At 53.8% G+C, this 27,250-nt stretch overlaps 3 protein-coding genes across 3 annotated transcripts; 1 reads left to right on the forward strand and 2 right to left on the reverse strand.

Annotated features, from left to right (window-relative positions):
* On the forward strand, positions 1 to 4,448 carry LOC128936112 (BPI fold-containing family B member 4-like). Its single transcript, XM_054274833.1, has 9 exons — positions 1 to 72; positions 505 to 609; positions 1,062 to 1,208; positions 1,484 to 1,547; positions 2,208 to 2,268; positions 2,898 to 2,989; positions 3,078 to 3,120; positions 3,829 to 3,883; positions 4,043 to 4,448. The coding sequence occupies exons 1-8, from the start codon at positions 56 to 58 to the stop codon at positions 3,858 to 3,860; spliced, it is 561 nt and encodes a 186-aa protein (XP_054130808.1). The 5' UTR covers positions 1 to 55; the 3' UTR covers positions 3,861 to 3,883; positions 4,043 to 4,448.
* Positions 4,449 to 11,374: 6,926 nt separating this feature from the next.
* CDK5RAP1 (CDK5 regulatory subunit associated protein 1) lies at positions 11,375 to 18,323 on the reverse strand. The gene is made up of 13 exons (XM_054274519.1): positions 18,083 to 18,323; positions 17,384 to 17,487; positions 16,887 to 16,921; positions 16,106 to 16,206; positions 15,764 to 15,974; positions 14,935 to 15,055; positions 14,458 to 14,688; positions 14,118 to 14,215; positions 13,952 to 14,007; positions 13,706 to 13,836; positions 12,706 to 12,855; positions 12,165 to 12,305; positions 11,375 to 12,041 (listed from the first exon to the last, which is right to left on the reverse strand). The coding sequence occupies exons 1-13, from the start codon at positions 18,321 to 18,323 to the stop codon at positions 11,961 to 11,963; spliced, it is 1,701 nt and encodes a 566-aa protein (XP_054130494.1). The 3' UTR covers positions 11,375 to 11,960.
* Positions 18,324 to 19,371: 1,048 nt separating this feature from the next.
* On the reverse strand, positions 19,372 to 26,194 carry LOC128936054 (bactericidal permeability-increasing protein-like). The gene is made up of 15 exons (XM_054274734.1): positions 26,080 to 26,194; positions 25,163 to 25,262; positions 24,426 to 24,554; positions 23,851 to 24,006; positions 23,410 to 23,473; positions 22,915 to 22,978; positions 22,382 to 22,473; positions 22,041 to 22,217; positions 21,783 to 21,842; positions 21,490 to 21,657; positions 21,137 to 21,204; positions 20,868 to 20,910; positions 20,454 to 20,517; positions 19,884 to 19,960; positions 19,372 to 19,618 (listed from the first exon to the last, which is right to left on the reverse strand). Exons 1-15 carry the CDS (start codon positions 26,192 to 26,194, stop codon positions 19,571 to 19,573), a joined length of 1,425 nt encoding a protein of 474 aa, XP_054130709.1. The 3' UTR covers positions 19,372 to 19,570.
* Between the last annotated feature and the right edge of the window lie 1,056 nt (positions 26,195 to 27,250).

Raw genomic sequence — 27,250 nt, forward strand, 5'->3', positions numbered from 1 at the left:
AGGAGGACTGCTGGGTGCAGCAGGAGGACTGCTGGGTGGTGAAGCCCCCCAGAAGATGACACGCTTCGCCTGGTGAGTCAGAAGCCCCTGGTGGGGCTCACTGCAGGGTGGCCCATGATATCCAGGGGACCAGACCTTCCCTCTCATACAAACCACCAGTCCCAGGCTCACAGCTCACATGAGAATCTGCCACAGGGGAAATTCCAACCAGAAATGGGAAAAGTCTTACCTGTGGGAGTGGTGTGACACTGCCATGGGCAACACAGCAGGAGGGGCAATCTCCATCTGTGAAGATGGCTGAGACTCAGGAGGATAGAGCCTTGAGAAACCTGACCATGCTTTGAGATTGGCTGTTTGCAGAGCAGGAATTGGTCCTTCCCCACCTTCACTTTTACCTGGGAATATCCACAGGTCAAACAATGAGCAGGAAGAGATGGGACTGTAGGATCTGCTCCTGCTGGTCCTGCCATCTCAAGGTGGGTTTGCCTTGGTGTCAACCCCCAGGCTGAAGGTGCTGAACCTCGAGAGCGCCCGAGTGTCATGGAAGGTCCTTCGTGGGACTGAGCTTGTGCTGAACCTGTACTCGAAGCTGGTGCTCCGCTTCCCACGGTGAGTGAGGCTGGAGGGTGAGGCCATGGGCACCTGAGGGTGCTGGGGAGGATGGGACACTCCTGAGTGCTGGACAAACACCAAGCAACAGGCTGGTGAGGAAAACTGTGCTGCTGACTCTCCCTGGAACCATTTCCAGCTGTCCTTACTCCACAGACGCTCACCATCCGTGGAAGCGTTCAATGAACATGTGGATATGGCTCTGGAGGACATGGTTTAGTGAACATGGCAGGGGTGCTGGGTTGATAATTGGCTTCTTGATCTTAGAGGGAAATTCCAGCCTGAACAATTCTATAGTTCTATGATCTGCTACAGGAGAAGGAGCCTGAGAGAAGTCCCAAAACAGAAGCACTGTCCCAGCTGAGGCTCTGCTTGCAGCTCTGCCACAGGCACTGGTCTCTGGTGCTGCTCTGGCTTCCTCCATAACCTTCCATGCATTTCCTCTTTTCCAGGATTTTTCAGTTTCTGAGTGGATCCTCAGTAGAAGCAAACATCACATCACACATTGCCCTGACCCAGGACTCCCCTGGTGACCTTAAGCTGGTGCTTAAGGATTGCAGCAACCTCCTTGGTGGCTTCAGCGTCAGCCTGAGGAAGGGGTGAGCGTGGGGGTCAGTGGGGGCACTGGGGCAGAACTTCAGTCTCAAATCTGGGCACGGATTGACAGCCTAACAAGCAGATTTTGGGATTCAGATAACAAAGTCCTGAGCATCTGTAATTCCTGCTGAAGCCTGGGGGAGCTCTGGGCTTGCAGCATCTCTTGTCAGAGAAGAGGAGGGGGCTCGTCTACAGAGAAGCTCAGTTTTTTCTTGATGTCAAGTCCTGGGTTTTGACAACTTCCCTGGTAATTTTTGTCTGTCTTTTCCCTCCCCAGCCTCCTCACCAATCTGGTGAGCAGCTTGCTGAACAAGTCTCTTAAGTCCCTTGTCCCTGCGCTGGTGAGTGTCTGAATATTCTTTGCTGTGAAGTTGCATTTCAGCTGCAGTCAGTGCTCCTGCCAGAACTGCCTGGTAGATTTACACACACACAGAATCACAGAACAGTTTGGATTGGAAAGGACCTCAAAGGTTAATTAGTTCCAGTCCCCCTGCCCTTGGCAGGGACAATATCCATTTCATATATATATGTATGTGCGTATATGTATATATATATGTATGTATGTATATGTATATATATGTATATATATTTGTGATGCATAGATATATACCTGCAGCCCATAAGTGAGTTACACAAAATTGCTGATCTTCCTCACAGTCAGAATTTATTTGTTAAGAGTAATTTCAATTTCATCATGTGATGTTATGGGGTAATTCATACTCAGCTGTTCCCTGTGGGGGTGAACAGAAGCAACAGCCCAGTTTAGAGCAAAGTGGCCTTTTAGAGGATCTTTTACCTTGTTCAGTAGAACCCGTGTCATTTTGAGAAGGGGGCTGAACAAATCGTACAGCTCTTTTTCCATGGAAGAACTATGCTCTAGGATGAGATCAGGATGTTTGTCCCATCCTGATTTAAATCTGTGGAACTCAAGTGGTGCTGGGGAATGTGCTGCTGCACCCACAGTGTTCTCACCAAGACTGTGCCACTTGTTGCCGTTGCAGCTCTGCCCATTAGTGAACGTGTGGGTCAGCATCATCAACATTAATCTGCAATTCCTCAACCGTAAGTCATTACATTTTCTTTCCTATATTAAGTTTCAGGATGACCCTGGGGGTTTGTGTGTCTGGCTACCTCCATGGGCAGCAGGTGTTCTCAGGAGAGCTGGAGCTATGCAAGCAGGGCTCTGTGCATGGAGCAGGAGCAGCTTTTCTCTGCTGGTAAAGCTGCTGTGGGTGGCACAGTCCTGGCTCACCACCACTGCCAGATACCACAGTCCTGCTCTTCTTACAAGTGTTTTTCTAACCAGGGCTAGACCCAAGCTGCTGCCAAGAGTTGGCTACGCCAGGACCCCCAGGTGCAGCCCCACAGAGCCAGAGGGTTTCCCCTCCCCAGCTCTGTTCATGTCAGACCTCACACACAATTGTTGCTTCACTGAAAGTAGACCTGTTCCCCCCAGCATTTCCCTTGAGATGGGATCTGCACCTGCAAGCTCCAGGGTAGCAGCTTTCATGGGAGCCCTTGAACCCCTGGGAGTTTGAGATCTATAGGAAGGACAAGGAGGTTTTCCCCCTTGCTGGGCAGGACAGTGCTCTCCCAGCTCTGCCAGATGCTCTGGGTGGGCACAGGGCTCCAGCAGGCTCAGTGACCCTCAGACAGCTCTCAGTGCCCTGACAGCCTCTCCCTCTCCCCAGGTGTCATCTCCTTTGGGCTTCTGGGGAAAATCTACTCTGCCTTCTCCAAACTGCCAGTGACATCTGGGCACTATGTGGAGCTGGATCTGCAGGTAGAGCCATGTCCCATCCCACGTCCCCACACTGCTGCCCTCCCTCCCTCCACATTCCCGTGCTCTAACACCCCCTTGTTCTTTGCAGAATTCCCCATTCCCAAGCTCCTTCATCGACTGGCTCCTTCAGAGTAAGTCCAGCCCCAGGGCTGCCATGGGGATCCCCACGGGTGTCTGTGAGCCAGAATGGGGCAGCTGAAATGGGGGACACAATCCTGGGCAGTGGCCAGGAGTGGGGAGGGCTCTCATGGCTCTGGGGTGCAGCCAGAGCTGCCAGGTGCTGTGCATCTCTAAACAGCTCCACAGAGCACTTGAACCTCACAGGGCACGGCAGTGCTGGGGTGTTGGGGTCCCTGGCCCTCAGAGATGGCCCCCAGCTCAGATGTGAGCAGCTTTGCTCCTGTGCAGTGCCAGGTCTGGAATACAGTAGCAAGAGAAAGTCTGTGCACTCCTACTTGTGCCCTGCACAGCCCGGGAAAAGTCACTTCACCTCTTATAAAAGGATTTAATAATATTTGCTTAATAAGAGTGAATAATGGTCCTCAGGATGCTGCGAGGATTAATTAATATTTGCAGAGGTGATTGGAAGAGCTCTCAGCTTCATATGCATGGAAAGTTAATATATAGGGATGGGAAGGAAGAGTTGGAAGTCTTCCCAGCTTCCCCAGAGCCGTATTCCTGAGGGCACTAAATCATCTCTGCCCATAAAGCTGGGGCCTCTCAGGCCTTTGGTACAGCAGGCACTGCTGAGCCTGTTCCCGTGCTGGGGGACACTGGGGGCTGTCAGGCTTTGGGCACCTGGGGAAGGGAGTGCACTGACCTGGGTGTGTCTCCCTCAGCTGCAGGTGTCAACCCCAGCATCAATCCGTAGCTGCAGGACTGGCAGAGCCCTGGGTAAGGAGGATTGGCTGGCTGGGACCTGGCTCAGAGCTCTGCTGCCACCTGTGCCAGAACCTGGGCTGGGTGAGGAGAGCCCTGCCCCTGCTGCCTGGAGTGGGAGGTGGCAGGGGCAGCACAGGGCTGCCTGAAATCTCCACTCTGGTGTCCCTCCAGGTGCCCCTGGAGGCGATTCCCCAGGAGGAGGAGGACGAGGGAAGGGAGGAAAATTACTCAGAAGGTGGAGAATAGACATGAAAATGGAGAAACCCAACCGAGAAAAGACTCTTTCTTCTGTTCTACATTTCAGCCTTCTCAGATTTTGGTGTCTCTGTCCAGCCTAGAGTTATCTGTGCCAATGATATTCTGTGCCAATAATGATCAGTCAGTAATTAGCCACATTGATAATTAGCTGTGTCAGTGATCAGCCATGTTGATGACACTGTCCCTCCTGGCTGTCATGTCCACAAATCACTTGTTATGGCACTCACTGATGAAGGGATGCCCTTGATCCCCTGGTTTTCCCTCACACCCATCCCAGCTTCACTAGGGGCTGGAGTTTAGGCCAGGTAATGGCTCAGCACAGAGGGAACATTCCAGGTGCTGGATGCAGACAGTCAGGCAGGGTTTGATCCCCTCAGGAATTTCATGAGACTGCACCAACTGCCCAAATCCTTCTGAGAAGGGAAGAGAGAAAAGGGACGAATTCAATGAGCTGTAAACTCTTTGTCTTTGCTCTCCTTCTCCTTCTTGATTGGCTTACAAATTCAAAAGGGATTTTTGCTGTTTCCAGTGATTTCATACTGTTAAAAAGAGGCAAAAAAAGCCCCCAGCCTAATCCAGGCGCACACTCAGCCTATTTGTTCCCAAACAGCAACGCTTTGAACTGATCAGAGTGAATGCTATCCTGCCTTGTAATCTCCAAGTGGATTTGGATGTGCTGCATTGTGGGTGAGGTGGATTTGAGGCAGATTCACACCCTTCTGTTACTCCTTACAATAAAAATGATTTTTCTTCATCTGCATTCAGCACGTGACTTGGTTCCTTTCCAAACTGCCAAAGGATTTTTGCATTTGCAAGGGTTTTGTTATTTATCTCTCCCATCAGCTACAGGAGTAACTCACATGTGAGGAATATTGAATAGGTGAGTCTGCTGGAAAGGTGGGGAACCACAGGGGCTGCAGCTCCAGAGACAGGCCTGAGTGAAGCCCAAACCCTGCCCAGGCTGCCAAACCCCCACTCTCACAGCTTAAAGTAGCTACAGAAACATGGCCAATGTGGCAAATAAATATTCCCCTCATTTGTATTTATGCAGATTTATTCTGCCCCTGTCCCTGAGCTGCTGGTTCCGTTAGTGTGTATTCCTGCTCGTGCCTGTTGCCAGTGAGCTGGGGCTGTTTGACATGAGCAAACACATCCCTGGGGCTCCAGGGGGACAGCTCCCCCCCAGGCTGGGGCTGGGACCCCCAGGGAGGGCAGGGGCAGTACCAGCAAGCTCTTGGGTACCGGAGCCTGCTCCTGGCTGCACTGGCATCAAACCTCATGCCAGGCTGGCTGTGCCACAGCCCTGGAGCTGAATGGCTGCATGGTGAGAGGGGCCAGGGACAGATGCCCAAGCCCTGCAGCCTCCAGATCCACTGGCACAGCACTGTGTGCCACCAACCATTTCCAAGTGTCCACATTGGCTCTGCTGGGCATTCCTGGTGGGCAGCACCCACATCCTTCTCTGCCTCTGCCCGGTGTGGGTCCCTCTGCTCCTGCCCAGGGCCCCAGAGCCCCATCCAACAGGCACAGGGGAGTCTTGGTGCTGTTAGCTGAGAGTTTGCAGCCAGCATCCTCCTGGTACCATACTGCCAAGGCCAGGGCTCCTGCTCACATCTTCTGAGTGGCAAAATGTTCCCCTGAAAACCCTGGAGGTTCTCACTGCTCTTTTCCCAAGGTAAGGATGTGGCTGACGTGTCACCAGTGCCCCAGGACCACAGCCCAGCCTCTCCTGCTGCTCCTTCAGTCCCTTTTCCTCACCACTGTGAGCAAACCATACCCTGAGCAGCCAATGCCACCCCTGCCCAGCCAGTTAATGTCAGAGGTAATGATGCCAATGAGATGTGGGCACTGGGCACATCTGGGCTGCACCAGAGCACCTGGCTGCAGTAACACCCACACCTGGGGGCTCAGGGAATGGGTCTTGGTGCTGATGATCTGGGTGTGCTCAGAGCATAGAGATGAAGGGCAGATGCCAGGTGCCCTTTGGTGACAGTGGCAGAGCTCTGTCACACGGGGACAGGATGGGTGGCAGCGTTTGGCCCAAGCTATTGAATCTGTAACGCCTCATTAGGCACCTTCAGTTTCCAGTTCCTAAGGAAACAGAAGGAGGAGGATGAAGGAACGTGCCAAGGCTCACTTGCTGTGAATGATTGCAAAAAGAGGTGTAAATATTTCCTCAGTAACCCTAGAGCCAAAATGCCAAACCCCAAACCTCTCCCGGTGGCACAGTGCCATTAGGCTGTGTCCCACCTCTGCTGGCACAGAGGCAGGGGTGGGCAGCCCCTGGCCCCTGTGAGCCCTGTGGGGACAGCAGCAGCACCTGCACTGCTCTGGCCCACCAATATTAACAAAAACAGTGCCAGGGGGCATGTCCCTGCTGCTGGCACCACCCAGCCCCAGTGTGCCAGGACAGGTGGCTCTGGAACAGCTCAGACCTTTGCCAGCTCTGGCTGCAGGGGCAGTGATGGGGTTTTTCCTGAGGTTCCTCCCACCCTACTGAGTTGCCCTGTGGAGTCTGGTCTGAGCCTCTCCCAGGCTTCTGCACCCACTGGCACCTGTGTGCTGTGCAGAGCACCCCAGGGTACTGTCAGCATTGCCACTGCTGCACTGGCTGCTGAGCATGGCATAGGGAAAACTTCGCCACCAACACTATGAGGGCTTTTCAAAATTGAGTTTGGATAAGAAACTGTGGGAAGAATCTTCCCTTTAATGAAATGTCAGAATGTTTCCCATTTTTAAAGGAAAGCTGGTTGTGGAATTGCCTCCTGTTTGGTTCTGATAGCTTCAACCAAAGCCTCCTACTATTACTTTTTAAACTTCCTGTAGTTAAATTACAGAAAGAAGACATAAAAAAAAAGAAAAGAAAAGGAGAAGGAACAGATTAAAAGACACTAAATAACGCAGAGAGCAACTTGTTTAGTCTCAAAACCCCATAATCAGTGAATCTCATTTCTGTTCCCATCACTGTCCTCATGGATGCAGGAAGGGGAGGAGGAAAATCCTTTCTGGCTGTTCATTTTCACAGCAGTGTGCTGAATATTAATCACTCTCAGACCCTCTGCTGGAGGCACTGCTGCAGATTGCCCATCCTGCAGCCACTCTGTAATTCCTACATGGGAGCCACAGCCGGGGCGGGCGAGGGATCCCACAATGACCTTGCTCTGTGAGTGGCAAACACACCCCCAGCAGTGTCCCTGAGCACCCTGACAGCCCCATTAGACATGCCACTGTGCATCAGGCCGTTGTCGCCCCTGGGGTTGCTCCCCAGGAATCAGACACCTTCTCCTCCTCCTCAATGCAAGAAGTCAATGTAGGGCAGTGAGGTTGAGAATTTGGGTGTTTTCAACACTGATGGACTTTGCTTTTGACACCTTGGAGCCATAACGAGAAAGCCCCAAGCCTTGTCCTTGTGCTGACAGCCCTGCCTGTCCCAGACTGGCCACCCTGCCTGTCCCCAGGCTGGCAGCACTCCAGCCCCACGTTCCTGGTGGCAGGGGCAGCTGCCCCAGACTGGCTGCTGGGGAAGGTGGCTTGGACCCAGCAGGAACAGGGACCCTGGGCAGGGACCCCTTGAAATAATATGAAATAATTCCCTTTCACATTTCCTGGTGGAAGTTCTTCTGAAGGGGAAGAGCCCCTGCCAGGCACATAAAGCACAGAGGGCAGCCCTGTTTTTCACAGATACAGCTGTCCAAAGGAATTGCAGCACCTTCGCCTCACAGGAGGCATTTTAATTACTCTATTGACTCGTGCTCCTGAGAGCCCCAGGCATGTCAGAGCTCAGGCTGGGATCAGAGGGATGCAGAGAGACAGGGAGGGAATGCATGACCACCCCTGACAGCCCAGTGCTTCCCCACTGCTGCCCCACCACAGTCCCAGCTCCCTGCCCTGCACACCGAGTGGTGCTGGGCCATTCCACGCTGTCTCTGACCAGCATCAGACCATCTTCATGTCTCTGATCTGTGTCTGACTGTTAAATAACTCAGCAGCAGGGGAAAAACACTTGAAAAAAATATCTGGAAGATATAGAGCCATTAATGAAAAACATCAGAAAATAGATATCAAGTAATGACACCGCAATGAGAGCTTATTAATAGGAAAGGCTAAAGATAAAACTAATTTAAACCTGATGAGACAAGACATCTCATCTTCAGGAGAATGAGAAGTCAATAGTTGCCTGTCAGCAAAGGAAATAAATTGCTCACAAGGGAGGAGGGAAAGCTGCAGGACTGCTGGGCCCCAGAGAGCAGCAGTGCCTGTGACAGACTGTGAGATACCCTCTGAATTCACAAACCCCACGGCTCGGAGCTGCCACTCACCGCCTCTGTCATTGCCATGCAGGTCACAGCCCAGGAGCGCTCCAAGGAGGCACACAGACCTGGAGGGAGGCTGGGGACACACATTGCCAACCTGGGGGGGCTGCAGAGCAGCTTGGGGCTGGTCTGGAGTGCACCAAGCAATGGCAATGGAGAGCTCATTGCATTTCCAGCACAGCACAGAGTTCACCATCACCTGCAGAGGAGCCTGCAGGAACAGCTGTGCCTGCCCTGCCAGAACCCAACCACTGCCAGTTTCAGAAAGGAGTGAACTGTAGAACTGGTTTTAGAAGTGGAAAACAGTTTTGAAAGCTCTTTATGTTCCATTAAATCCCAAATCTCTGTGCGAAGAGCTGCCTTCAGAAATGGTGATGAAAAACTGCTGAAGGAAAACTCCCTGAACCCGCAGCCCACAGCAGTCCCAGAGCAGGGAGGAGGAGGAGGCCTGGGGGAATGGGCTGGCAGGCACATGAAGCCTGTCTGCTGCAGTGAAAAGCCATGAGAAAAGAGGAGGAAAGCATTTCCCCTGGCACAGCCTGGCAGGCTGCTGGCATCACTCAGAGGCAATGCCTTGTCACCTGCCACCCCCTCAGCAGAGCAAGCTCCAGCTGACCTAAAGCAAACTGTGCTACAGGCTTCCATGAGGGAAGACATCCATCCTTCCCTCCACCAGCACCAGGATATGCAGAGGGAACACAGACTGCAGAGCTTGAGGGGTTCTGGGGGAGGACACGATACACACACCATGGCCAGCTCTGGCACTGGGAAAAGCCTGACTGCTCTGCCCAAGCTGCTTCAAAAGTTTGGAGAAGGGAGCAAATTTGGGCAGGAGAGTGTAGGCAGTGATGGGGATCAATTTTGAGACTGTCCTTAAGCCAGTAAAAGCCAGTGCTGAGCAGGGAGCAGGGGCTGTGAGCACCTGCTGCTCTCTGTCCCTCCACTCCCCAAGCACAGCCAAGACCTGAGGACAAACAAGTTTGTTCTCTGATGGGGGCCAGGGGAACAAACAGGCTCTTGTTCTCCCTGCCAGCGACCTTTCTGCCAGGTGAAGCTATTTGTGTGTGCGGGTGATGTCCAGCCTCACCCACACCCTGCCAGCAGAGAGGAAAGCTCAGGCTGTGATTTACGAAATTCCGGTGTCAGGAGACACCCTCAGGGCACGGCTGCTGGTGGAAAGTAAATGTCATCCCAGCACTTCAGGTCTGCACTGGGAAACCTGATCTGCCAAAAGCCTCCCGAGGTGTTTGCCCATGGGCAGGACTGACTGCAAGGGCACAGCTTTGACCTGCAGAAGGCACAGGTGTACATCAGGGAGATGGGAGGTCTGGGAGGGTTCAGGGCTCTCATCCCTGCTCAGGGTGGGAACAGAAACGTGCATGAGCACAAACGAGGTAGGAATCCAGCTTTCCCAATAGCTGGATTTAGGCAGCAAACCTTACAAGTGACACAGAACCCGCATCCCACCTCCAGGCCTCAAGAAAAACAACACATTCCTTCTTCCACGCAGTGCCAAAGGACTGACTCAGCCTCCAAGGTCACCGTGAGCACTTCCTAATGGATGCTTTGCTGCCTTAGAACCTCGGTCTTCATTCCCGAGGCCTATAAAAACTAAGGAGGCGAAGCAAATGGTGAGTGCTATGGCTCCCCAGGGAGCCCGTGCAGTGAGCATTATCACCTCCTCATCAAAATGTAAAACCCAGCTCTCCTCCTCATTAGTCTCCCACTCTTAAAATAATGATTGTAAAACGGCCACAGCTGGCCTCAAAGCAGGATGGAGGGGGGAGGGCACACTGTGGTCTGCATTTCCCACTTGGAATAGATGCTCCTGGGGAAGTCAAAATGAGCAGGGAAAGGTGGGTGTCAGCCCTTTTTCCAGGGTGCTGGCTTGGGCCCTAATCCCAAAATGCCTGGGAATTATGAGCTGAAAGATTTGCCATAGGGCAGTTAAATTTGGCCACTGCTCAGTGGGCTTGATGAGCCAAGCATCTTGGCCTCATTGCCCATCACCTCTGAGGGCTGTTTGCTTATACATGCTGCTGCTTCCTTTGGGATTTCACCCAAACTGCTGCCTCTTCCTGAAACCCCCCTGGACCACAGGCTCATCCTCACTGAGCAGCACAGGTTCAGGCCCTGGTTTGTGAACTTGGGCCAAATACACATTCCCATGTGGAAGCAGGAGGGCAGAGCAGCCCTGTGTGCCTGTCAGTCCCTCAGAGCCCACACAGACAGTGCTGTTTGTGCAGATTCACTTCCTGAGAAGGGACTCAGCTCTGATAATAAACAAAATGTATTTGTTTCTTGAAGCCTAATGAATATTCAGTGAACCATGCTGTTTTCAAAGAGAAACAATTATAGCCCAGAAAGAGCTGAGCAGGAGAGGTGGCTTTCGAGCAAAACCCTTTCATGTTTATTTTAAAATTCTGCAAATTCATGTTGTGACTGCCCTGCTACCAGCTGTTCCTTCAAAACTGGCCACTGGCTTGAGCCTTTTACAAGGATTTATTTTAATGACATGATTATCTGTATGAAAAGGGGTGATCCTTTCTCACATCTCAGTTTACTCACAAGTGCAGGTCACAGGTCCTTGTTTGAATTTCACGGAGCAGGCTGGAATGTGACACTGCGCAGCCAGGGTCAGCTGCAGGCTGATGAAAACAAGGAACTGTCATGCATTTGAAGAACTTACTGGCCATTTAAATCAGTACAACCACTTCTCTTGGTAAGCAAAGGGAAGGACATCCATAGATGTTTGGATTACAAAAGTGCACCCCATGTTTTAAGCAGCCATCTCTTCCCACGCATTCGCCAGGCCTGGAAACAAGGAAATCTTCTCTAGACAAGATCCAATCCTCCCCAGTACCAGGGCAAGGCTGCATTCCTTCAGCCCCAGACACAACAGATTCACTGGAGCACGTTAAACACCATTTTTCATTCCACAGTCCAGTGTCACATTCCAACACACAAGTGTGGTGTGGGTTCTTGCATCTCCTTTCCAAGCATTTTGCCAATATTTGGAAAGAATTAATCAATCTTCTGTTACTTCAGGTCTTTCTACCCTTTGACAGTACTCCTGTCACTCTCCAGCAGCTACTGGGGCTGTGTTTTGTAGGTACTACCAGCTTTTGCAGCTCCTAAATTCAGCTGAGCTCGTAGGAAGGAACTGCTCTGCACATCCATCTCAGGCTGGGCTGTGCCAGAGGACGTGATCACAGTCAGAGGACAGACCTGCAGCACTCTGAGGGCGGGACAAGCCTCAGGGCAAGTCAAAATACACAATCTCACAGTACTTGGATTTTGCAAGTTCACACACAGCTTCTATCCCTTTGAACCTGCACACACTATGACGGGTAACTTGGCACCAAAGCAAAAATATATATGTATTTTATTATTCCATAAATAAATTTTAATATACATATATATCTTCCTGGTTCTACCATATCTCTCTGACTGACCACACTTCCTTGTTTCTTCATGGAGAACATGTGCTGCTTCCACCCAGGGGCAGCAGGGATCCCTCAGTGAGAAGCAGCAGCACGGGACAGGGTGGTCCGATAGAGCGGAGCTCCCCGCAGGGTCTGCGAGCTGGCAGAGGTTACCTGAAAGAAACAGCACAGGCCTTCAGGCACTGGGGAGGATCCATTCTAATTTTAGGCTCTTCTGGCAGCAGCTGCCCTAGAGAACAGCACTGAGCAAGGAATTGAGCACTGCAGGTGGGTCACCTTCACCATCACATAGTCCCCGGGCTGGGCCCTGCCTGGAGCCCCGGGCTCAGCAGCATCCTCCAGCTCGGCGTCGGGGAAGATCACCTTGATGTTGCCGTCGTTCCTCCCACACAGCTCCGAGGCAGAGCGTTTGCTGGGCTGGAAAGAGGACAGGGAACATTACCTGCATGGCAATTGCTCTGATTCACTGCTGGGCTTTATTGCCTCAGGAATTAATTGAGCACTATTGATGGTATTAAACCCACATTAACCAAGCCCTGGAACAGAGCACTGTGTCCAGAGCTGCTGGGTGACACTCACACACCAAAGCACAAATTCTGTGCTTGGCCAGAGATGCATCCCTAACTGATCCCATTCCCTGTGCTCAGCTCAGTGCTCTGGCAAAGTCAGGCTGTCTGTTTAAGTGTGAAGAAACGGTCTTGGGAGTACTGGGATTACAAGGGGAAAGTGAGAAGGGAAGGCAGAAGTGATGACTGCTGTGCACAGCCTCAGATCCAGCAAGAAAGGAGGAGGACAATTCCATTCCAGGCCCACTCACCCCTTCCACCAGCACCAGCTGGACCTGTCCCACCAGTGCTGTGTTGGCCCTCACAGCCTCCTCCCTGAAGGTGGCAATGAGCTGCTCCAGCCGCCGCTTCTTCACATCCGCGGGGACATCGTCCTGCAGCCGGTGATGTGCCCGTGTCTTCTGCACACACAGAGCCAGAGCAGCCCCTCAGCACCCAGCCTGAGCCCAGAGCCTTGGCTGACCCCAGCCAGCCCCACTGCTCCTCCAGCAACAGCTTCCCACATTCCAACAGCATGTCAGTTTGTATCACAAAGGAACTATTCCAGCGCCAGCCATGCCCTCGTGCTCCTCACATCTTTCTTCTCCACCTTTTAGGCAGAAGGTCTGATGCAGGGCACTGAGTATCAGTGGCTGTGAAACAATTTTGCAGCTCCTGTGTGGGATGTGCCTGTCTGTGGACAGATTCTACTACTTCTAATCTATGTACTGAATGGTAATCCAAATCCCTTTGATTCCTTAAATTTCCCAACCTTCTGTCCTCTTCCCCAACAGAATCATACACTCTGGAGAGCATTCTAATGGAGACTTACCAACTACCCACTCTTCTCATGGAAATACCTTCTCAAAAATTCACCACTTCTCTCCAGACTTGACTGACAGACTCTCACAGCTGGGCTACAGCCCAGCACCATCAGCACATTCTTCATCAGCAAATAATGTACTTGCAGCCTCTGCTGACACAGTTGCTTCCCTGCAATGACCCTGGAGCATCTTCAGAGCCAGGTCATTGAGCAGTTACCAACCCTGACACTCCTACAGAGAAGCTGGAAGCCTCCCAGGCAAAATAGCCCTTGCAGAACCACATACCCTACAAGTGCTACCCGGGACAAACAACATCTACCAGTATACAAGTCTTTGGGTATGATTTTCATCAGCTTTTTAAAAAATATGTTATTGTGAGAAATAGCACTGAGGAGTTTAGGGGACACAGCCAGAGATAACAGCCTTCTCCACCAGGGCCTGCACTCACCTGTCTCATGCTGTAGGCAAACAGGAAACCAACATTGTAGCGGACTTCCCGCAGCAAGGACACTGTCTGCAGGTGATCCTCCTCTGTCTCTCCACAGAACCCAGCGATGAAATCACTGCTCAGGCTCACTCCTGTAACACAGATACAGCTGTACACTTCCCTCATGGAAGACAGGAATGCTGCACTTGGGAAAGGACAGTGAGATGCAGCCATGCCGAGTTCAGACCAAGCCAAAGGAACACGTACCTGGAATAGAGTCACGCACATGGTGCACGAGCTCTAAATATGCTTCTCTTGTGTATCTGCAATGAACAGCACATGGATTTGCTAAATGGAAACCCACAACATCAGTGAGGAGAAACCAGCAGGCAAACCAAAGGGCAGGACACAGGGCTCCTCATGGGTGACCCACCCTCGCCGCATGGCCTCCAGGACTCGGGTGCTCCCACTCTGGGCTGGGAGGTGCAGCTGTTTGCAGATGTTGTGTCGCTCCTGGATGAGCTGCAGGACCTGTGGTAAGTGATCAGGAGATGTCTCAGAGAGCTTAACTGTACCTGAGTACCAAGGGAGGAATCTTCCCTGGCTAAAAGCCAGCAAACTGCAAACCTGCCAGCTTTAGCCCCAGGAGTTGCTGTTCCCAGTTTGGGAACCCACAATCTCTTTGTTTGGGAAGGCAGCACAGCCCATACCTCACATTTCAGAGCTGCCTTGCTGCCTGCAAGCAGAAGCCAAGGTGTTTATTTTACACTTGCCTCATCGGGAAAATCCTTGGGGTGTGGAGAGGTGAAACGGATCCTCATTTCTGGATCAATCCTAGAGACCTGGTCCAGCAGGTGTGAGAAGCGCAAACCTCCTGCTTTGGCTTTGTAGACTGTGCTAAAGCCACGGCTGAGGGCTGGGGCAGCCACTGACTGAAACTGCACCTCAGACAGGTCTCGAAAGCTGTTGACATTCTGACCCAAGAGGGTCACTTCTTTCACTCCCTACAAAATATACAGAGAGGAAGAAATATAACCTGGGCAGGATGGCTGAGCTGCAAGGGCAGCCATGGTTTTGCTGCAAGGAGTTTCCAACAGAAGCCCTCCCATCCCTGTCATGGACTATTACAAGGGGAATCCCCTCATCTCTGCAGATAAAGGCACTGGTTACAAGTACCACTGAAAACATTGTTACCAAGATCCACCCTTCCTCCCATGCCTTGGGACAGGTGGGAGGAGGCTCTGCCTCACCTGATCCGAGAGCATCCTCACTTCCTGCAGGATGGAGGCGATGGGGCGGCTCCTTTCCCGGCCTCGGGTGAAGGGCACGATGCAGTAACTGCACATGTTGTCACAGCCCCGCATGATGGACCTGCCCAGAGGTAAAGCACAGGTCATACCCCTTTCCTTCAGAACCATCCATGCTGCATCCTGCCCAGGATGAGCCCAGAACTGCTGCCTGCAGCTAGCTCCACACACACACCATCCACACTGGATTCAGCTTGCCCTGAGCTAATGCCTCCTGATTTTTCATGCACATTTTCAAGAAAGCTGGAAAAAGCTAATGAGGCACAGACTGCCACTGCAGCCTGGCAGTGATCAAAGATCTTTCTACATCCCACTCTTGCAGAATGACACTGTCCTTCCATACACTATAGCCACACTGAGCAGAGTCTGATTTCATGTCTGACAATGTTATCACCAAAACTAAACAATCAGAAGTTATAATGTGTGGAGCAGAGAACAAGAAATAGCAGAACCTGGGGCAGGGGACCACAGAAGGCAGGGGATGAGAGAAGCATGGACTTCAGGAAGAGACAGTGGCACAGAAATCACTCAATGCAGCATCAGACTGAGAGTCAGCATTCCCAAAGGACAGAAAGAGAAGTCCACAACAGCCAAAGCTCAGGGCATGCTCTCCAGTCACACAGCAAAGCAACAGCAAAAACAAACACAAACACACACACACTCAGTGCAGCCAGGCACTGCATCTCCTGGGCAGCTGCTGTCACTGACACATCTACTCTGCACAGATTTCCAAACCAGAGCCACAAAACAAGCACTGGGAAAAGGTACTCACACAAATGCTGTTGTGCCACCTGCACTAGTCTGGACAGGCAGAATGTCAGCATAGGTCTCATCCAGGGACAGCAGGACGTTGGCAGCTTGCTGGCCAGACTCTGCCACTGCCAGCAGCCGGGGAAGATCACGGTAAGCATCAGGGCCTGCCACGACATCGACCAGCTTCTCCCTGTGCAGAATCTCCTCCTTAAGCCTCTCAGCCATGCATCCTGCCACCAAAGGAGAAGGCTGCTCATGAGGCAGTGCTCTCTGTTACTCCCCTGCAGCCCTTCCAGCTGCTTTCACCCCAGGCCAAGGGGGCTGCTGCCAGTGGGACTCAGGCCATGCAGCCCGGCCGTACCCAGGATCCCGACGCGGAGCGGAGCTCGAGCCTGGGGCCGCCGGGCCTTCAGCGCCTTGAGGTGCTGCAGACGGTTCCAGATGGCCTGCTCTGCCTTCTCCCTGGGGACCCAGCACAACGGGTTACTGCAGCTGCTGCTCCTGCTCTGAGCCCCAGCCTGAGTGCCCAAGTGCTCTGTCAGGAGAATTCAGCTGAAGCAGGGAATCTAATGGCACCTGAGAGTGTGTTTGTGGTGTGCGGATTATGTCTTGGCTCTGTCTTATCTGCTATCACTTTGCTTGCCTGAGAGCATCTCCACTGCAGAAACACTTTAGGGACTAAGCTCTTGGGGAGAAAAAGTGCCTTGGCCACACTACAAGGTACCCTGCAAGTGACAATGAGCATTTGGTGTCTTCTGCATTCAGAAAAAACAAGGAAAGTTCCCTTTACATCAAGTTGCCCCTAAACATATTTCTCACATTTTTAAGTACAGACACTGTACTAGAGAGTCGCTTCAAGAGAAGATAGACTATTTTAAAATAAAATCATTAATTGTGCAGGTCTCTCACTGCCCATGGCATATGCACAGAGATGATACTACCAAAGAACTTCTCATTACCCAGAGAAACAATTCATAGCACAATTATTGTTGTAAATCATAGCACCAGCCAGCCCTACTCTCAAATAAATAGTCAGTTTCACACCTGCACACTCCTTTCCTCATGCAACACCTTTACTGCCTTGGTTTTCAAATGGTAATTCCTTAAAAACTGTCCCAAGCCAGTGACAAACATCTCCTTACCTCACAGAACAGGTGACAAGAAGAACCACATCTGCCTAAATCAAAAGCAACAAAAAGAGAAGAATCTATCAAAACCAAACAATAAGTTCTCATGCCCTGCCCAGGTAACCTAAAGATGTAGACTCTAAAACTCACTTAACTCAGGGAAAAAGACCTACCTGAGCACACAGAAGATTTCAACAAAAAGAGTTGCAAGAAAGAAACAGAAGACAAGCAGAGTCTTCACTAAATGGTAAAAGTAAACTCAAAGAGGAGACAGGAGGATCCTGCTGTGTCCAATCCCTCTCCAACTGAGACAGAGCCCAGTAGTTTAAAGAAAAAAGACAACCCACAGCTTTCTAGCACACTTGTTAAGCAGTTTCCTTCACTTCACAGAACTCAGACTACAAAATTCGTAACATCCCACAGGGTTGCACTCCAGAGAAAAGCTGGGACTTGCAGGCACAGCCAGGGTGTGAGGGCTGGGCTCCAGGAGAGCTGCCAAGATGCTGCCTTACCTCACTCAGCTCCTTTGTCCTGGCATAGCCATTCTTCTGCAGGATGGCCCAGACGATCTCGGTGTCGCTGACATTCATCTGGCAGCCGTAGGTCTCCAGGTACACTGCAACAAAGGCCGTGTGACACAGGAGCCTGCTCAGCTCCCATCCACAACCCGTCCTAGCCCCTGCTCTGCGGGAACAAGCCTCAACCCCACCACCGGAGTCAGGGAAGCAGCACAAAAGCTGCCTGCACCTGCAGCCCACAAGGGATAAACAAAGGCAGGCTCTGGGAAACTCGTGTGCTCTGCAACACGGCAGGGCTGGGCTGTGACTGCAGAGCAGCAGCAGCAGCAGCTGTGTCCTTACCGAGATACAACACTCAGGGCAGTGAACACCATCCCCGCCAGGGCACCACCCGTGCCACAGCCCCACTGACAGCACAGCACACACTGCAGGCAGGTCCCAGAGCAACCTGCTCTCTGTCCAACTCCGTGATGAAAAAACACACACGACTTTGCAGCCAAGAACTAAACTCCTTCTAGCGTCAAAACCCCCTCAGGGCCCCAAAAGCAACCAAACATCCCATTTTCCCCACTCCGCTCCGACTGGGAAACACCATTGTGTGCACCGGCCTTACGGCTGCCCTTGCCCCGGCAGCGAGGCCACAGCAGGGGGTTCGGCTGACCCCAACAGCTCCGACCCCGAAGACCCACAGACCTTTCGGGGCACCGGGGATAGAGCCCGGATCAGGCGGCAGCTCTGGCGACGGCCCCGGCTGCCCCGCGGCAGCTGCCCTCAGGAAGTGCCGCAGATCGGGCCCCGCGGGCAGAGCGAAGCCGCGCCACGCCGGCCGCTGTGCTGGCCCGCAGCGCACCCTGCGGGCAGCCCCGCTGCGGGGAGCGGCCCCGGGCGGGCGGAGCAGCCCCGCCGCCCGCAGCGCTCGGGCCCCGGGCAGCATGGCCGCGGCTGGGGGGGCGCTTTGGGGGACGGACCGACCGCCTGGGGACGGACCGGCCCCGCCGTGCGCCGACAATGCGACTCCGCCGCCGCCTCCACCCCTCGGCGCCGCGTTCCGCCCCGCCGCCATTCCGGGCCCGCCCCGCTGCTGGGCGGTGCCGCCGCGAGAATCACAAAATCACAAAATTAATTAGGTTGGAAAAGAACTCCGAGGTCATCGAGTTCAGCCTGTGACCCAGAAGCACCATTTCAGCCAAACCAGGGCACTGAGCGCCATGTCCAGTCTTCCCTTAAACACCTCCAGAGACGGTGACTCCACCACCTCCCTGGGCAGCCCATTCCAAGGTTCAATGACCCTTCCTGTGAAGGAATCTTTCCTAATACCCTACATAAAAGTCCCCTGGTGCAGCTTAAGACCATGTCCTCTTATCCTGTCCCTGTTCCCTGGGAGCAGAGCCTGACCCCCACATGGCTGCTCCCTCCTGTCAGGGAGTTGTGAGGGTGAGAAGGTCCCCCCATGAGCCTCCCTTCTTCCAGGCTGAGCCCCCCCAGCTCCCTCAGCCTGGGATGCTCCAGCCCCTTCCCCAGCTCCATTGCCCTTCTCTGGACATGCACCAACACCTCCATGTCCTTCTTGAAGTGAGGGACCCAGAACTAGAAAAAGGACTTGAGGTGTGGGCTTCACCCACGCCAGGGGGACAATCCCTTCCTTGGTCTGGCTGCCCCCGGGCTACAGGCCATGTTCATACAGGCCAGGGTGTCCTTGACTTTCTTGGCCACCGGGTGCTCATGTTCAGCTGCTATTGACAGCACCCCTAGGGCCTTTTCCACTGTGCTTTTTTCAACCACTCTGCCCCAAGGCTGGAGTGAAGGCACAGGACAGGAGGACACAGGTGTTCCATGGTGCGTCACCATGGCCATGGAAACAGCCCAACAAAGTGGCCCTGATCCAGCTCCAGCTCCCATCTGGTCCTGTGTGGCCCGAGGTGCAGACAGTGACACCAAGAGCAGAGCCCCAGCACCAACGCCTTTATTGCTGCTCAGAGGGAGGAGGGGAGGGGGTGGCCCAGGGCACGGGACCCCCAGCTCATGGTAGCACCAGGTGAGGCCCCAGCAGGAGGATGGAGGGTGCAGGCCCAGGCAGCAGTGCAGGACAGTGGCAGGACTGGTGGTCTTCAGCTCAGGCAGGGAAGGGCAAAGTGGTGAATGGAGCAGATTTAGTGCTGAAGGGCTCTCATCACCACATCTTCATCCCCGGGGCTGGAAGCGAACGTCTGCTCCAAGCAGCAGGAAATTCTGGCAGAAAGAGAGAAAGTGCTGGGCTGCTACGGGCCCTGGCAGCTGCACTGCCCAGCACCCAGCACATCCCTGAAGGCAGAATGGACTGGGACATGTGCTCTGGTTTGCTGCTGGGCCATTGGGATCTCAGTGAAGAGCACCCTCCCATTCATCACTTTCCAGCGCAGCTGGGGGAACTGGATTGGGAGGCTGTGCTGGTCAGCAGGGCTTTGTAGGCAGCAGGATGGGCCCCAGCTGGAGCCAGCTGCTCCCTCTCACTCACCTGCTGGAACCTCACAAGGATATTGGAGAGCTGAATCCTGTCCAGAAGTGGCAGAGGGAAACCCTCATCTAAGCGGGCTGGAAAAGACAACACATGTGTCTGCATTGGGATGGCAATGGGAGTCAAGGGAGCACAGAGCACTCAGAGAAAGTGGCCCCCTCCTTCCCCCAGCCCTTTCCTCTCCTCCACTGCTCCTGGGGCAGGCAGAGGAAACTCCTGCCAAACTCCACAGAAGGGCTGCCTGTTGTGCCAGGACAGCCCCCTTGGCCACTGCTGCCACCAGCCCCACTCTGGTCTGAGCTGCTGGCGAGGCAGGAGATGCAGGGATTCGGGGAGAGGGTCTGGAAAGCATTAGGATCTGCACAGGGCTCATATTTTCCATTACGTTTGCTGCTGGGAGCCTGTCAGAGCAGCAAGAGGCTCCCTCTGCTTCACTGCCGCCTCCTGCACGCACTTTGCCCTGCATCAGCCTTGGCAAGGAGGATTTAATTAGTGAGCTGGGACCCCTTGGATGGAGCAACCTGAGTGGAGGGTGCTCCAGCAACCCCATTCCCCTCAGTAGGTTCTCACCATTAAGATGTGGCAGGAGGACACTGGAAGTCAAGTAGTTCATTATGGACTGCACAAAATGTACCTGGGGAGTGGGGAGAGAGGGAGGAAAAGCTTTAGCCTGCAGGACAGGAGACATGCAGGTACTTCAGGATAATTAGAAAAAGGAAATGAAGAGTGGAATGGGCACACACTTTGCCAGAGACCAGCAGCTTTGTCTGTTCCCAGTGGCAGTGTGGGAAATGTTTGGGGTGAGAGCAGCAATGGATCAGGCTCCACATCCCTTCCCAGCCTTGCAGGCTGAGGCAGGAGGTGGCTGCAGGGTCAGTGTGGGGTCCCATGTTGGGAGGCAGTGGGGAATGACTCTCTGTCCTTGCCCCCAGCAGGCTGCCCGCTCCATGCTGGGGGCTCTGCTTGTGGTCAAGGAGAGCTTACCTGGAAAGTGCCAACAGCTGAATCCTTCAGAGAGAGCCTGATCCTGCACAGGGACAGAAGTGGTGCTGTGGAGGATGTGCCCAGGGAGGGAGCGATTCCACCCACCCATGGCCATGCAGATCCCACTCCCTCCAGCCCCAGCTCATTCCTTCCCTGCACAGCAAGGCCACATCCCAGGCACCTTCCCATCCCCTCTCTGGCCCTGGGCACCCAAAACAGAAAGACCCCCAGCCACCCCCTGCCCAGGCAGTGGCTGCTGCCCTCTGTACCTGCCCACATCCAGGCTCCCAACTATGCGGCCGGATCTCACGTTGATGACAGCGGACACGTTCCCTGTCTGGGGAGAGAGCACAGAGCTCTGGCAGTGCTCACCCCACCTCAGCCCAAAGCAGACACCAGGGGAAAGGCTCTGACCAGCTGAAACACACCACTGCCCATCCAGGGGCGTGTCTGCATCCAGCATTAAACCTGACATTTGTCAGCTCAGGCATTGTTCACTTGGGGACATCCTCACTGTGCCTGGACAGCACCTGGCAGCTCCCCTGGCACGATCTGGGCAACAGGACAGGGCACAGCTCAAAATCCCTTCTGCCCCAGCACCACAGGCCGTGTCTGAACTCACCAGGCTGAGGAGGAAGAGAGGAGCCAGGCTGGAGTTGGGAAAGATGGCATAAGCCTGGACATCCACAATGGGCTGGAATGAGATTCCTCCTTCTCCAACAGTCAGGAATGGAGCAGTGGGAGTGGACACCCTGAACTTCATTGGCATGTTTGGATACTTCTCCTCCAGCTGTGTGGGAGATGGGAGAGGATGGGAATGATGGCACAAGCCCCCAGTTCTGAGGGGAGAACACCTGTCACAGAGCAAAGCCTGTGTGTGCAGGAGCTCTGGGCAGGCAGGGCCAGACTGCTCACCTGGGGAATGAAGGCTGAGAAAAGAGAGGTGTCCAAGCTGAATCCCGCTTCCTTTGGGATCTGCAGGGAGAGGATTGTCACACTGGGGCAATGGGGCACAGAGGAGCCCATGGCATCCCCACATGCTGCCATATCTGACAGTCTCATCCCACAGCCCCCAGCTCTCTCACTGGGGCTTCTCCAGGATTGCTGGCTGCTCCCAGAGCTCCTCAGCAAATGGAACCTCTTTCCCTGCCCTGTGCCACTCGTGCCACTCACCATGGCCTGTGTGATTTCAAAGACCAGTGCCCCAGCCTCGTGGTAGGCAATGCCGGCTGTGTTGAAGAAGTAGCTGGAGGCTCCAAAGTAAACCATGCGCTCGTGATCCGAGGGGAAGGCCAGTGGCAGCGGTGAGAAGGGCACGGGGGAGCGGTGGGCCAGGGAGTAGAATTCACCCTGGGAGGAGGGAGAGACGTGGAGAAGGGCTGCAAATAGCAGTGGGGCTCACCTGCTGACTCACACTGGCCAACAGCATTTGCAGCAGGTACCAAAACCTTGGCTGTCACCTGCCTTTGGCAACAGCACTGGCCAAATCAAGGGTTCCCAGGGCTGCCTCTCACCTTCAGGTCTGCATCCAGGGACTGGGCGGTAGCTCTTGGGGGTGCCACCAAGGTGTAATTTATCCCAATCTTGTCATCTATCCTGACTGTGACTGCAAACACAAGGAAGAGAGGTGAGTATGAATGACATGGTTGAGAGCAGGTGGCCCCTACTGGCATCTGGGCAGTGCCATGATTGGGTTCCTCGTGCTTTAGCTCACTACCAACTGCTCCTCTGCTCACTTCTGCTAGGAAGCAAAAACTCCCACTTTTACCCTGACTTTTCTCAGCCATCTCTTGGATCTGAGGAATGGCCATCATTGCCAGTTAAAGTACCCCACGCCCCCAGCAGCCCATGGTCACAAATCCTGAAGGAATTCCCACAGCCAGACAGGACACCCAATGATTTGTATCATATGAGAAGTTGCTCCTCAGCTCCCAGCTTGGGTGCCTTAACACCACGACATGGGGAGCAGATGCAAAGTAAAACATTCCTCATGGCTGGGAAATGCCAGGAAGAACTGCTCCTAAATCCACACACAGCCCCCCAGTACCTGGCAGTGTCTGAATGTACGTCTGGAGCTCATTGTGCACAGACTTGGCCACATTGTCACACACCTGTGGGACAGAAAGGCCACAGGGCTGAGCAGGGGCAGCCAGGTCACAGCCACACTCCCAGCTCCATGACAAAGCTTGCTTAAGTAAATGAGCACTGTGATGATTGCCTCCATTCATCAGGAAGCACATTAAGTGTCCAAGACACAAGCAGGGTTTATCCCTACAAGCATCTGCTAGCAGCAATTCCCCTCAGCACAGTTCAGCTCTGGGGAGACCCTTGGAAGGAATCTCACGTGGCCCATGCTGGAATGAACAGTGCTGAGCAGCCAGGGCGTGGCCGAGAAAGAGCAACAGAGAGGATGAACCCACCCACAGCGGCGTGCTCTGGCTATATTTCTATCCATATACTTGATCCTTTAAGGACATTGACTAGAAGCGAGGACTAAAGACAACCAGGAATCTCAGGGCCCTGCTGTTCAATGTTTGCATACCATGGTCTCTAAATGCTTCTGCAACAGGGACTTATTACCCTTCTTGAATATGTTGTAAAACCACCTGCAGAGAAACACAGAGAGAAGCCCTGTCTAGCTCAGATCCATACTGCAGAAGGATGTGCCCAGGAAAGGGAGACGATAGAGAACATCATTCTCAAGCAAGACCCTGGGAACATCATTCCCACACTAAATTGGCATCTGGCTTTGTCCCAGGGTTTACATTTGAAAACAGACTCACTGGTAAACCCCACCCACCCCCTCAAATGTGCAGCCACAGCAGGGGAAATTCAGGCCATATTTAAGACCAGGCAACCTCAGATTTGCCAACAACGTACTCCTCACAGGAGGGCCCCATTCCAATGGCAGAACAACACTCCCATGGCATTCCCATATGGGCTAACACACAGCGTTTCCAGACCTTCCAGTGAAGTCACATACGCAAGCTTGCCTGAAAAGTGCAACCCAACTTTGGAGGCGCGGGCACTGCAGTCTGAGGTGCTGATGGTGGGCTTCCCAGCGGTGTCACTGCCCAGCCCCAGGATGAATTTGATTGAGATATTTTCTAACTTCAGGTCAAAAGATCCAGGTCCCTTGCTGCAGGGAGAAGGGGGATAAGAAAGGGAAGTTTGTAAATGCCAAGCTCTGGTGAAGAGACCTCAAATCTACTTGAGGATGCATCAATCTGGATCAGTCTCCCCCTTGTATGATGCATCCAGAGAAGATTGGGAAAGTGTTTAAATTCAGGGGAACCAAATTTCACTGGCACATAAACCAGGACAGATAGCCTTTAAACAGAGGGAATGAGAGCAAGTAGGGGTGGTGGAAGAGACCTGAGGGCCCATGTATAGCTCTCCTTTCAAATGGCTTGTTCCTGCCTCCCACACTGTTTTATCTAGGGGAGTAAAGTGACAGCTGCCCAAAACACAAGGTAGAGGAGAAAAAACCTGTCCAATTCAAGAGTGGGAGACACAGAGTGGGTGCCTGAACAGGGAGAAGAAGAGCTGGCCACTCACATAAAGAGAAACTTCACCCAGCAGTCCCCATTCAGCTCAACAGAGGCATTGGAGATGGAGACCTGCAGGCCCACGTTGGGGATCGGGGTAATCCGGGAGTGTGGCAAGCAGAAAGTGGGAATGTGCAGCCTAAAAATATACAAATAAAAAGTCATGTTATAGTGGTTCCACACTCCCAAGCACAAGGCGACGGAGGGAGGAAGGGAGACAGTCAGAGAGGGAAGAAGGGTGAGCAGGATGGAGTCACTGCACTGGCAGCATTTCCAGCTGCAGTGCTGCTGCTCCAAAGCTAGGCCAGGCAGGGACACACAGTGCAGAGCGGCACCTTTGGGAATGTGGCCCTTGCAGCCACCCAAGGCAGCTCCAAATGCTGCCCTGCAGGAGCAGAGAGGCACCTGGGCAGCAGGGAGCTGGCATTTCCACAGGGACTGGGCTCCTGCTTCACATAGGAACGTGTGTCCTGGTCCCACAGGCAAGGTCACCTCCACTACCCAGGCTGTGATTGCACACAGTCCACCCATGCCCAGAGTGCTGTGAACCCAGTTCCATTTTTCCCCTTGGGAAAGGAGTAAAACAGGAACCAAGGACAAGGCCCACATCTCAGTGAGGTCTGGAGGGGACAGGATGGTCCTCACTGCTCTAGATGCTCTCCACCATCACCCAAACCTTCAGTCCATTGCCAGGGTAAGGAAGGCAGTGGGTGGCTCCAGGCCACTGGCGAGGCTTTCAAGGCTTACCTGGAGAGCGAATAGTGCAACTCCCCCGATTTACCCGAGATGTTTGGCAGCTTCAGCTGGGCCAGCTCCTTCTCCAGGATCGCAATCCCCTGCTGTTGGGCTGCAGGGACACAGGGACAGCGTCACTCCACCATTCCACCACTCCATCCTTCCAGCCACAGGAGCTGGAGCACACACCGGGCATGCAGCAGAAGGATCAAAGGAGATCCAGGTGATGCTGCCTCCCAGGCTGGCTTTAAAGCAAACCTCCATGCACAGAGCCCTGAGAGCACACAGGCAATGCTGCCTGGAGCCCTGCTTGCAGCCCCAGGGGAAGGTGGTGGCGGCAGAAAGGAGGGAGGTGTCCTAGTCCTCACTGTCCAGGCAGTGTGCTGGGTGAGATCTGCAAGAGGTCTGAGGCACTGGGATGCTCTGTGTTTCTCACACAGTCATTTCAATCCATAACTGTGCTCTGCTGGAGCCGGGCTCTGCCTGCCTCGATAAAACCTGCACGGGGCCCATCCATCTCTGTCACTGCCCCTCCCTAAACTCCCCAACTCCTCTCTGCTCTGCAGCTCCCTCCTCCAGGGCTCACGGCTGGGATGTGCTGTGGGACCAGCACCCTCCTGCTGTGCCAGCCTCCCACACTGCCTGGCTGCAGCTCCCTGACACCCCACAGGGCTGGTCCCCTCTGCAGGGGCTCCATCAAGCTGTGGCATGGGGGGCAGGCAGGTGCAGCAGAGGAAGCCCTGGCTGATGGTGCATTTGGCACCCCTGTCCAAGGATTTCCCCACCCTGTCCCTGTGCTCCTCACATGGGCACCCATGGCCAAGGATCCTCCATCCTGCCCCAGGACCCTGCACTTCTCACATGGCACCTGGCTCCACACCTCTGCCACCAGCACAGCTGTCAGGAGAGAAATCAGAAGCAGAACCCACCATAGTCCAAGCCTGCCTGGGTGATCCTCACCACGAAGCCAGGGTTGGTGGCGGTGGTGAGTGCCAGGCACAAGGTCAGTGCCCCACAAGCCACAGCCACGCTTTGCATTCCCATCCTGGCTTTCCACAGTGCCACGTTGTGCAGGGCTGTCCCAGCCCACACCACCTTTATATCCCTGCCAAAGCAGGAACCTTGGGCAAAGGTGGTGTGAGGAGCCACGGGGGCCTCTCTGGGATTTCCTGCTTGGCCACCACCCTGCTCCACTGTGCTCCTGGCACCATGGGCACATGGCCCAGCACAGAGGCACACCTGGTGCCTCTCTCTGAAGGCAGGGAAGGAGCAGTGGAAACTGGGAGGCAACAGCCCTGTTTCCAACTCTCTGTCACTGCCAGCCTGGGAATTCCCCGGGCAGCTTGTACCAGTGCCAGAGGCAGGACTGCTGCTGCTCTCCAGCCTCACACTGGCAGGTGTATGTGGGCCAGGAACCATGATGGAAAACCCGTGGACACAGGAAGAAAAGTGAGAGCAGCCTGCCTGAGTTTGGAGAGAACGCAGACAGAGAAGTTGCAGGACAAAATAAAACCTCCCTTACCCATTTCCAGACAGGACAAGTTCATTGTCACCCATAAGAGTGGGCTGTGGTCAGGACCAGTGACAGCTGAGGTTGTCCCTATACCTACAGGAACTTCAGCACAGAGAGGTCTGGCATCAGATAGGCATCAGGGCCTGCCACAACATCGACCAGCTTCTTCCTGTGCAGAATTTCCTCCTTAAGCCACTGTGTTTTTTCCAAGCACACTGCTCCAAGGCTGGAGTGAAGGCACAGGACAGGAGGACACAGGTGTTCCATGGTGCGTCACCATGGCCATGGAAACAGCCCAACAAAGTGGCCCTGATCCAGCTCCAGCTCCCATCTGGTCCTGTGTGGCCCGAGGTGCAGACAGTGACACCAAGAGCAGAGCCCCAGCACCAACGCCTTTATTGCTGCTCAGAGGGAGGAGGGGAGGGGGTGGCCCAGGGCACGGGACCCCCAGCTCATGGTAGCACCAGGTGAGGCCCCAGCAGGAGGATGGAGGGTGCAGGCCCAGGCAGCAGTGCAGGACAGTGGCAGGACTGGTGGTCTCCGGCTCAGGCAGGGAATGGCAAAGTGGTGAATGGAGCAGATTTAGT

Source organism: Melozone crissalis, unplaced genomic scaffold, assembly GCF_028551555.1.
Source record: "Melozone crissalis strain CALT ecotype California unplaced genomic scaffold, PUWL_Pcris_2 ptg000017l_1, whole genome shotgun sequence".
Taxonomy (NCBI): Eukaryota; Metazoa; Chordata; class Aves; order Passeriformes; family Passerellidae; genus Melozone; species Melozone crissalis.